Genomic DNA, 10,504 nt, shown 5'->3' on the forward strand with positions numbered 1-10,504 from the left:
AGATCCTGATCAATTTGTATATGACAGCTAGAGTCAGACTAGATCCATGCCCCCTCTGAAGCTATTGTCTACTCATGCAAAAAAAAAGTGTATTAATATATCGTTATAGACACAATATTTTTAATCTAAGGTAAATTGCTAGTATCAAATTATATAAACCTATACATTATAAAGTTTATTTCGTAGTATTTGATTCTAGTCACTCGGGTATAAGTTTCCCGGGCTGCCTCCATGGCGTCTCCCTGGCGACGCAGCGGAAGCGGAAGTGCGGCGATGTCGAAGCGCCGGATGAATTATGTGAGAACAAACAACCCCTGTAGCCGCAGCTGCTCTTGGTTCTATCTCGCCTCCTCTCGGTCCAGCTCTCGTTTCCTCCCCTTGTTCGTTCGGGCCCGTTGAGGTAAGATGATCCGTCCACGTGCGCGCGGACCCGGCGGCTGCGGGGTTTAGCTAGTTAGCCGCTTCGTTAGCTCACAGTGTGTTAGCTTCGGGCATGTTTGCTTTGCTCACAGCAGCAGCCGGGAACCCACCTGACACCTTTTTGTTTGCCTACATACAAAGTGAAACCCCCGCCCAGTCGGGACAACACATGAGGGATATCGAAGCTCCCCAGGCCCTCGCATGAAATCATACATGAAAACACAGCTAACGATTGTTATGAAGTTTCCTTTGGTGTTTAAAAAGTAAAAGTCTTTCTGATAAACGACCAAATAAGATGGTTTGATTAGAACAATACAACATTTTCCAGTATACGTACATTTAAATGGCTACAATCATAACTGATGGGTGATATACTGCAGTTACTCACTGTGTATACATGTCTATTAAGCACCAGGCTATTTAAACGTGGACATCTTTCACTTCAGGTCATGGAAAGATGTTTGGTTAAATGTGTTGATAGTTGTTTTCTGCCTGTTGGTGACGTGTAGCACAGGAACCCGAGTCTTTGTTGTTGTTGTTCTGTTGACTTCCGGTGTGCAGGAGTTTAATCATACAGGGGCTAACTATTCTAACCAAGAAACTAACTGTCAGATAAGATGCTTTCGAGTCAGTTATTTAAATGTGTAAAGGGTGTAAATTTATTGTATGAATATTCAAATGAGGAGAGCTTGTGCTTGTTGATAGTGTGATCTGTAAGTTCCTTTCAGGTTTTTACTTGTTCTAATCTAAAATAATAAATAGATTACAGATAGATAATCCCAGTTTTCACGTCTGTCTCGGTGTCCGCCAGGGGAGGATGAGTGTTGAGGCAGCAGACCGGGTGGCGGCTGTGGCCACCGGTCGGCCCAGCACGCCTCTTCAGACGTCATGGTTCGAGTTCCTCCTGGACGTAAACCTCCTGGAGCACCACCTGCAGAAGTCCAACCCAGGTCAGCTCGAACTCACCTCTGTTATTCTGTCGCTTCGGCCATTTCTCATCACGCTGTAAACCACCATGTCAACGAAATATCAAGGACAAACGTCTACTTGAGGATATATGTAAAAAATATTACAATTAAGTTTCCAGAAAAAGAAAATGCAGCAAAAGGTTTTGTATAAAAACAAACTTTGGTGACGTCTCTTTCCTCAGACCCAATACCAGTGCAGCTGATCGTCCAGTTCCTGGAGCAGGCGTCGAAGCCGTCGGTGAATGAGCAGAACCTGGTTCAGCCTCCAGCAGACAACCGCAGGAACCGCACCCTGAAGCTGCTGGCGCTGAAGGTGGCTGCGCACATGAAGTGGGATCTGGAAGTACTCGAGAAAGGGTAAGTTCACAATACATTTTTTGTTTTAATTCCACTAATCTCTATTCCTTCAGAGGAATTCCTTCCTGTCAATGATATCATTTTTATGACATATCAGAAGTGTAAATGTAACGTTTTTTAGATTAAAGCACGTCTGATATGTCTGTAGTCTAACTCCCCATATAGGTTCTTGCATTATGCACTGATTTCCCCGTCTTTCCTGCAGTTTGACCATTCCAGTATTAAACATGTTGCTGAACGAGCTCCTGTGTGTGAGCAAAGTGCCTCCAGGGGTGAAACATGTGGACCTGGACCTCTCCACTCTGCCTCCCACCACCGCCATGGCCGTCATCATCTACAACCGCTGGTCAGTGAGAGAAGACGTTCAACAAACTGGGAGCAGATGCACTGTTTTAGCTAATGAATGTTTAACCTGGAATTCTAATTATCTATTTACAGTCGTGTCGAGATTTCAGAGAATTCAGTCAAAGATATAAAGTTCAGAAGTGATTTACTGTATTTGTAGATTTCTGTACAAATAATCAACATCTCAAAATATGATGCATGCAAGAATTTGAGTGTTAAATGTGCAGAAAATGAGTTTAGATCAGCCAAGTGTTTCTCATGTCCAGTTTTTCTTGTACCTTTTGTCAAAGGGCCATCAGAACCATCGTGTCGAGCAGCTTCCCAGAGAAACAGACCAAACCAGGACCTCATCAGATGAACATGTGAGTTCTTTATACAACAAATAAACTCAACTGTACAAATGGCACCATCCAGGCTCAGTTACTGTATAGATAATGTATAGATTGAATTACATGTAAATGTTGTAAACCACATCAAGACACAAGGGACTTTATCCTTCTGCTTTGTCGTAGGTTAAGCATCGTGCAGCAGGAGAAAGAAATGACAGAAAACATCCTGACGGTGGTGAGTTAACCTTTGATTTTGTAAAGGTTTGGATGAACAACATTTCCCTGAGTAGATGAAGTCTCATGTCTTTTCTTGTCTTACGCCCTCAGCTGAAAGAACAGGCAACAGACTCAATCAGCGTCCTGGAAGGAGCTCTGCAGCTGAAGAAAGATTTCTACGTCCACACCATGAGGACTCTGGACCTGTTGGCTGCCGATGCCGCTGCCAACGGAGAGACGGAGTCCTCGACCGCTGGGCTTTGCATCAGCGCTGATGAGCTGCACTGTCAGGTTGGAGGACGGCTCAGTTTTATCTTGCTGGGATACGTTTTAGATTAAAGTTGCATTAACGAATACATGTCAGAGTTTTTAGAATAAACATGAAGGATTCATGAACTCAGAGTTGAACCCTATTCCAGTTGGGTGTAACTTGTATTTATTGTTTCAGGTGCACTATGATTTGGGAGGTATTTTCTTCCAGCAAGGCTGCACAGACCAGCCAGCGTTTGAGAAAGCCAGGGATCACTTCAGACAGACAAAGGAACTTTTGAAGAAGGTAGATTTACCTAAATTCATTCTGACATTTATGACATATCATAGAGAATCCGTAGATCTCAGTAATTCCTGTATATATTGTTATTTTCAGCTGGACTCGACTGTTCACGTTCACCTGGATGAGAAGCGTTTGGCCGGTTACTGGAACGCCTGCAGCGCGTTGACTGGAGACTGTGACCCCGCTGACTCCCACACCACAGCCTACGATCACATCAACAGCCTGATCAGGGCGCACAACCACCAGGTCAGAGCACACACGTGTCATATCATATTCTGTGTTAAGCTTATGAGGAGAACTGTTTACAATGTTTAGTATTTCCTCTTCCACTCTCACAGGCCGTCATCGAATCCTTCATCAAAGACAACGTGAGTCGCAGTTTGCCAAACAACTTCAGACGCTCTGTCCTCAGGGAGCTGCTGTACAACGTCCAACAGGGGTGAGACCACACTGCTTCCATAGTCCCAGTCAGTCCAGGCCATAAGCTCATTCTGCTGATCAACACATTTACATGTCAAACCTCCTCTACAACTGTGCAGGGAAACAGGACTGGATGAAGTTTGCCACAAGCTGTGTGTCTGTAACGCCGTCCGAGACGCTCTGGAAGGAGAAGTGCTCAGCGTTCGTTTCCAGCAGCTGCTCCTCAGACCCACTAAACGTCTGGTGGACTTCATGTTAGAGGTAATCAAGTTCTACAATCCTTAAATACTACACAACCATCTGTACTGTTCTTATTCCAGTTTGTATCAATGAAGCATTATGAAAAGTGGTCATTGTCAATTCTCTCATTGTTTTAAAAACTGAAATCCTGTTTTCGTCGTCCTGCAGGTTTGCACACGTTCGCTGGAAAAGGAACGTCCATCTGAGACGTCCAGAAGAAACATGGCCAGCTTCATGAAGTGAGTGACGCACAGAAGAATCATTTTACTTGCCAAGAATCAGACTGAGGGATGATTTTTAATGATAACCTCGACTTGTCTGACTCCTGAATTAAACCCTTCCCGTTGTGCAGGACTCTGTGTGAAAGCCTGGAGGATCTGTCTCTGGTGTTTGTTGTGTCGTCTCATAAGCTCTTCATGGAGCTGCTGCGGGAGGAGGAGAGGAAGGTCCTGGTGGAGCAGATGAGGAAGAGGTCGGCCACGATCAACCTCAGTGCCAAACCTCTGCCTTCCTTCTACGACATTCCAGGTGCAGGGCTGGATTCTTCTTCTGCACATTATTCCTTTCTGTTGAAATGCCGCCATTGACGTGTTTCTGCATCAACGTGTCTTTAGCTTTGGGACTTATTTTATTTCGGTTCGCCAGCTTCAGCCAGTGTGAACATCGGGCAGCTGGAGCAGCAGCTCATCCTCTCGCTGGAGCCGCGCAGGATCAGACAGATTCTTATTGAACTCCACGGAATGGCTGAACGACCCTTCTGGAGGGTCAACAGTAAGGTCAGAGGTTCAAGAAAAGATACTGGAAGGACACTTTATAGAAGTATTATTAAGAGAAATGTGAGGAATTTCTTAATTGACAAAATAACACTACTTCCTGTATGTGTGCACAGTGGGAGGTTCCTCCAGACTACATCAATGTGATCCTCAGTATCAAAGACAACCTGACCAAGGACCTCGTGTACATCCTCATGGCCAAAGGACTCCACTGCATTTCAATAAAGGTGAGATTATACTATCCGAGCTCAGAATTGTAAGTAAATGACTTGAAATCTCTTTTAAACGACAAACGTTAAACTCTTGAATCGTGTTTTCCTGTTGTCTCAGGACTTTGCCCACGCACGGCAGTTCTTCTCCGCCTGCCTGGAGCTGGTCACCGAGTTCTCCCCGAAGCTGAGGCAGGTGATGCTGAACGAGATGCTGCTGCTGGAGGTCCGAGCGCACGAGACGATGGCGGCTGAGGGCAGCAAGGAGCGACCGCCCTCGGACCTGGTCAGCAGGGTCAGAGGTTACCTGGAGATGAGGATTCACGGTGAGAGGATGTTGACTCGTTACCTGATCTGTAACTACGTGTAACTTAGTTTTGCATTTTCGATTTTTTTGGTGCAGAAATGAAACGAGACACTTTTGGATGCTCTCTTTAACTCGTGGTGTCGTTTGCACAGTAAAAGAAAGTCTAAAGCTGTTTGTAATCTTTTCACATTTCACTCACCAACCTAAACCAGTGTTATTTTCCGAGTCACTACCTGATGGATAACGTTTTTTATCACCAGATCTGCCTCTGCGTCAGGTGGTAGGAGAGGAGTGCGTCGCCTTCATGTTGAACTGGAGGGAGAACGACTACCTGACTCTGCAGGTGCCATCGTCTCTGGTCATGAACAACCCATACATCAAGGTAGGAGGTGTTTTTAAGTTTCTAACCCTAACCCCCCTCCTGTGGGTTTAAACAAAGATGGAGCTTGGAGTGTGAATAAAGATGAAAAATAATCTCTATTATTTATTTGTATTAAGCTCGGTCAGCTCCTGGCGTCGACATGCAAAGAGCTCCCGGGTCCCAAAGAGAGTCGACGCACTGCCAAGGAGCTGTGGGACGTGGTGGTTCAGATCTGCAGCATGTCCATCCAGCACAAGAGGAACAACGACGGCCGAGTGGGCCTCATTAAACAGAGAGAGTCGTCCATGGGCATCTTACACAGGTACACACAGGCTCACTGGTTCCCACAGGGTTTAAAGGGTTTAAAGGGTTTCTACTTTTGCTTGATTCTGGTTTGTTTTCATTGTTTAGGAGCAAATTCACCACTTTCATCAAGAAACTTCGAGTGAGTATTAAGATAAGTCAAACTTGAACAGTAGAAATATTACATTTCAAATGTGTGAGGGAGCAATAACAAGTTTAACTTCTCTTGCAGGAGCCGCTGGTGTTGACGACCCTCATTTCCCTGTTTGTGAGGCTCCACAGTATAGTGCGGGTATGTGGCTAATGTGCCGAAGTGACCTTACAGTAAATCTAAAAACCCCTGGTACTGTTTGGTGGTGTTGCTGCTGCACCTGTAACTCCAGTCTGCACACACACACTCATCTCTTGAACCCTTTTCTTCCACTTCAGGATGATATTGTGAATGAAGTGACAGCCGAACACCTCTCCATCTGGCCGTCTACTCTTCTAAAGTAAGAATTAGCATTTTCTAAACAAGTGAGTCCTCACTGATCGAAACCACTAACTGTGGTGATGTGTGTTGAGCAGCATCCAGGCCGTGGATGTGGAAGCTGTGGCTGTGACGGTCAAAGAGCTGGTGTCCTACGCTCTCACCCTGAACCCCAACAACCAGTCGTGGCTCATCACGCAGGCCGACATCTACTTTGGTGAGAGGAAACAGCCACGTCACACCAGAGACTGCAGGGGCCGGATGTGCCATTGATATGGATAACCCATATGTCAGAAATATAATTGGTTAAAACACCAATTTCCCTAATTGTTAGAATTAGATACAAAAGTAATGAGACGAGGTGGATGCACGGAAACTTCAAAAAGTTTTTTTACTTTCTGCTGTGAGTGACACAACTTTCTGTAGCAAACAATGAAGACCTGGAAGATTAATTGTCCCCGACGGCTCAGGAAACCTATTTGAAAACTCACCTTTCAGTTTGTGTAATGGCTTCCATCCTTTTGTCTCTGCAGTGACCAACCAATACTCCGCTGCTCTGAACCTCTACCTCCAGGCCGGAGCCGTGGCCTCGGACTTCTTCACCAAAGCCGTTCCCCCGGATGTTTACACCGACCAGGTACAACACGACTTATAAAACTCTGCACTGACTGTGACAATGAAGTGATCGACAGCTTTTTAACACCAAGGAAGCCAAGTTATAAAAGATGACAAGCTAAACCTGTTTCAGTGCCTGTATGAACAGAATTGGAACGTGGTTGTTGTTCGCAGGTTCTGAAGAGGATGATCAAGTGCTGTTCGATGATGAACTGCCACACACAGGTAGGACCCAGACCCTCACTCAGGTCATAGTAGTTGACAACCGTTCTTCTCCAGTGTATAGTTCAGTGAATCTGTCTTGTTGTTCCTGATTGAACAGTATTAATAAATGTTTTGTCTCCATCTCAGGTTGCCGTCCTCTGCCAGTTTCTGAGAGAAGTCGACTACATGACGGCGTTCAAAGCTCTTCAAGAACAGAACAGGTACGACCCAACGCCACGCACGGCACCAGCATCAAAAACCAACTGTTCCTAACATCTGGAATTCTTTTTTTCTCATCTCACCACAGTCACGACGCCATGGATTCTTTCTACGACTACATCTGGGACGTCACCATCCTGGAATATCTCACACGTATCCTCTGGGTTATTGATGTTTGATTCATGAGGGAGAAAACTACACCAGTCATCTCCAGACATGTTGTTAACCTTGTCTCGTCTCTGATATTCACTCTCACTGCTACATATTATTCCCAGTTTACCGTGATTCTTCCCTTAATGTGCGTTCAGACATTCACCACAAACGGGGCGAGTCCGAGAAGAGACAGATAGCGGTAAGTCCGATACCGACACGGTTAGTTAACTTCTGATGTACCCAAGGTTTCCTGAGCCTCCCTCTCTCTCCCCCCTCAGATAAAGGCGATCGGACAGACGGAGCTGAACACCAGTAACCCAGAGGAGGTGCTGCAGCTGGCGGCTCAGAAGAGGAAGAAGAGATTCCTGCAGGCGATGGCAAAACTGTATTTCTAGCAGACGTGAACAAACCACTGCCAGACATTCGGGATGGGGGGGGTGTATTTTTTTATTTTGTGGTAGAAAATAAACTTCTAAATAAATACAGCTCATTTGTACATTTGTAATCTTTTGAAAAAAATAGTTCATGACGATTTAATGCCCTGAGTCACAAGCAATGGTTGTTTTTTTCCTTTGAGACTTTCAAAGACTCGACTGGTTCTAACAGAATGTAACGTTTAAACTCAACCTGAAGTTTTGGCGATGAACATATTTAATATGCTACAAAAATTAGACAATTGCACATTCAGTATAAAATGTCATCTAGAAATGACAACTTACGGCAAACACTTTTTTCTGAATCAAAGCACCAAACATCGCGGCTAAAAAGACAAAATCTCAAGACAAAAACAGCTTCGATACGATTCTGTCAAAAACATCGTCCCGGAGGAAACGTTCAGCAAAAAATTTTAGCGGCACACGAGAAATAAAAATCCCATCAGGACTCTGACTCCTGTAAACAGTCTTTTTCTGCACTGGCTGTGATCGGAGGCGTCTCCAGCGAACAGGACTCAGTGTTTGTAATGTGAGACTTTAATTGTGTTGCCCCTCTGTTCACTTCAGCGTCTCCTCCTGCAGCTCACTGTGTGTTTTCTCTGTGCTGCTCGGAGGAGTGAGGAACTCGCCGCTCACTTCTTTATTACTGGCGTCATCCTAAAATAAAAAAAAGGTTGAAGGAACAAACAAGTGGTTTCAGTAAATCATTGGCATTAATATGTTGGGATAACAATACAATACAGTGGCTGGAGATATTATATTTTCCGGTTGTCTGTCTGTTTCTTGTGAACACGATACCTCAAGAATGCCTTCGGGGAATTTATTAAACTTTTTTTTTTTACAAATGTTCACTTGGACTCAAGGATGAACTGATTACAAACCTTTCTTGAACTATCAGAAGAAAGAATTCTCACCAGCAGTGTCATGTAGTCTGTGTGTGTCTGGATGTTGTGTCTCTCTTCTTTCATTCTGGCTAAATCCTTCGGTGTCGCTCGGCCGAACGGACCCACTGACTCGACGAAGGGAGCCATCCAGTTCACGCAGGGCTGGATGACGTCTCTCGACAGACCTGAGCACGGAGAGAAAAACACGCACAATGCAATTACATTGTATTTGTATAGCACCGAATCATATTGTACATTATTTCAAGGCACTTATTAACACGGTAAATCTTACAAAATTACATATCAGCCAAAACATGTAGTGTTGTTGCTCCACTTGCACCATTAATTCAGGGAGAAATGAGAAAAAACTAAATTAAAAGAAATATTCACTACATTATATTTCATTTAATCTGTAACTAAAAGTTTTTATGCTTTTTGACAAACACTAATAAATCAAAGTTCTTTAACTGTGTCTGGAGTCATTTTCATAGTCATTGATCAATGCTCCAACACTACATTTTCTATGAATGTCATTCATCCCAAATCTCACCTGAGACCTTTTCAACTGTTTCCTGCTGAAGGAAATGACACAGGACTGAAGCAGCCAACACTCGGTACTGGAAGTCCAGAGAGTTTATACTGAGGACACAGAGATCTAAAAGCTGGAAGAGACATGAGAGATGAATCGGAGTTTAATACCAGTCTCTCGTTTGCTGAAAGCTCAGGAGCTGGAAATGAAACACGAGTTAGGAAAACTCTTTGTGGAGCTTTAAACGCAGAGAAATGTTGACTAAACTCTTGATTCAGTTTTGAAGCTGAGGTTTGTGTCAGTGCTTAACAAGCTCAGTCCCATGTGAGCACCCACCCGCGTCATCTGGACGTAAAGGTCGTGGGGAAACTGCGGCTCCAGCAGGTCGGAGTTGGCGTTCATCGAAGCCAGCTGGAAATAAAGCTTCAGCCACGACACAGCTGTTTCCGGGCAGAGGTTCCAACGCAGCGCCTGTGAAACATAGAGCAAAACAGAACGATGAAAAAAATAAAGCCCTAATATTGATTATTCATTTTTAAAAAATGGTCACAATTGTATTACCTTCAAAATGATTAACTCCATTTGAAGAATCTCTTCCTCATAGTAGGTCCCTGCAGTCACATGAGCCATCTGGGAGAGTTTTGGAGGACAGGCTTCCTGCAGGGAAATAACAAATTATTATTCAATATATACGGCATATATGACAACAACAAGTGACTCCTCTTCCCAGGCTCGTCAAACAACACTGTTCTAATTGTTTTTACACATTTTAAACAGTTGTGCCAGACTCCCTGTTCTTCTTTACCTCCATCTTTGATGCTATAAATAGACAGGTGATCCCAATGAGCTGCAGCATATTCTTTTCAATGTTGTTCTGGGTCAACATGAAGCGGTCGAAGTAGTCCTGTGCCAGGTAGAACGTCTGCCGGTGAAGTGTGTACGCCCCACTCACCTGAAGACACCAGTGGAATATGATCAACTGGATGGATATGGAATTTTACACATTTTTCACTGTGCATTTACAAAACAGGGACCATAAGAAGATTTCGCCAAAACAGCCAGAAATTATAAAAATGCCAAGTTGAAGAGCAAAGATAAATATTTCACTGCAGAAAGAAACTATAAAAACATGAGATTTTTCCCAAACCCTCCAGTTGAAGTTGAAAAACACGAGATGTGGATGAAAACTTGCCTCG

General features: G+C 44.2%; 2 protein-coding genes across 4 annotated transcripts in view; one reads left to right on the plus strand and one right to left on the minus strand.

Annotated features, from left to right (window-relative positions):
- Nucleotides 1–236: 236 nt before the first annotated feature.
- Nucleotides 237–7,947, plus strand: ints8 (integrator complex subunit 8). 2 transcript variants are annotated; one of them, XM_034600822.1, is made up of 28 exons: nt 237–400; nt 1,232–1,370; nt 1,571–1,745; nt 1,951–2,091; nt 2,381–2,452; nt 2,603–2,654; nt 2,747–2,926; nt 3,084–3,191; nt 3,282–3,434; nt 3,527–3,627; nt 3,728–3,869; nt 4,017–4,087; nt 4,201–4,376; nt 4,494–4,624; nt 4,738–4,848; nt 4,952–5,156; nt 5,398–5,519; nt 5,636–5,820; nt 5,910–5,943; nt 6,034–6,093; nt 6,231–6,292; nt 6,369–6,487; nt 6,804–6,907; nt 7,060–7,110; nt 7,237–7,310; nt 7,397–7,461; nt 7,617–7,660; nt 7,740–7,947. In XM_034600822.1, exons 2-28 carry the CDS (start codon nt 1,238–1,240, stop codon nt 7,854–7,856), a joined length of 2,988 nt encoding a protein of 995 aa, XP_034456713.1. In that variant the 5' UTR covers nt 237–400; nt 1,232–1,237; the 3' UTR covers nt 7,857–7,947. The 2 variants fall into 2 exon arrangements, with proteins under 2 accessions (XP_034456713.1, XP_034456712.1); XM_034600821.1 differs by having other exon boundaries at nt 246–297.
- A 78-nt stretch (nt 7,948–8,025) lies between these two features.
- Nucleotides 8,026–10,504, minus strand: part of LOC117770976 (G1/S-specific cyclin-E2-like) — a 5,261-nt gene continuing 2,782 nt past the window's right edge. Inside the window, exons 6-13 of one of the 2 annotated variants that reach the window (XR_004615470.1) lie at nt 10,501–10,504; nt 10,114–10,260; nt 9,870–9,965; nt 9,645–9,779; nt 9,330–9,441; nt 8,810–8,964; nt 8,210–8,552; nt 8,026–8,162 (exon numbers count right to left, since the gene is read on the minus strand). The exon at nt 10,501–10,504 is cut by the window's right edge and continues 132 nt beyond it. Coding sequence is in view for 1 of the 2 variants with exons in the window: in XM_034600943.1 (XP_034456834.1) it covers nt 8,454–8,552; nt 8,810–8,964; nt 9,330–9,441; nt 9,645–9,779; nt 9,870–9,965; nt 10,114–10,260; nt 10,501–10,504 (748 nt within the window). In the remaining variant the exon portion in view is untranslated. Of the gene's footprint in view, nt 8,163–8,204; nt 8,553–8,809; nt 8,965–9,329; nt 9,442–9,644; nt 9,780–9,869; nt 9,966–10,113; nt 10,261–10,500 lie in introns of those variants that run through there. The other variant, XM_034600943.1, reaches the window with a different exon arrangement.

The sequence above is a fragment of the Hippoglossus hippoglossus genome, chromosome 11 (genome assembly GCF_009819705.1).
Source record: "Hippoglossus hippoglossus isolate fHipHip1 chromosome 11, fHipHip1.pri, whole genome shotgun sequence".
In the NCBI taxonomy this organism is placed as follows: domain Eukaryota; kingdom Metazoa; phylum Chordata; class Actinopteri; order Pleuronectiformes; family Pleuronectidae; genus Hippoglossus; species Hippoglossus hippoglossus.

Bases quoted from the DNA above. Each gene is read 5' to 3' on its own strand.
- ints8 (XM_034600821.1), top strand. From the start codon at position 274: ATGTCGAAGCGCCGGATGAATTAT. The intron at 3,435-3,526 runs GTCAGAGCACAC...CCACTCTCACAG, and splicing joins TCAGGGCGCACAACCACCAG to GCCGTCATCGAATCCTTCAT. The intron at 7,462-7,616 runs GTATCCTCTGGG...ATGTGCGTTCAG, and splicing joins CATCCTGGAATATCTCACAC to ACATTCACCACAAACGGGGC.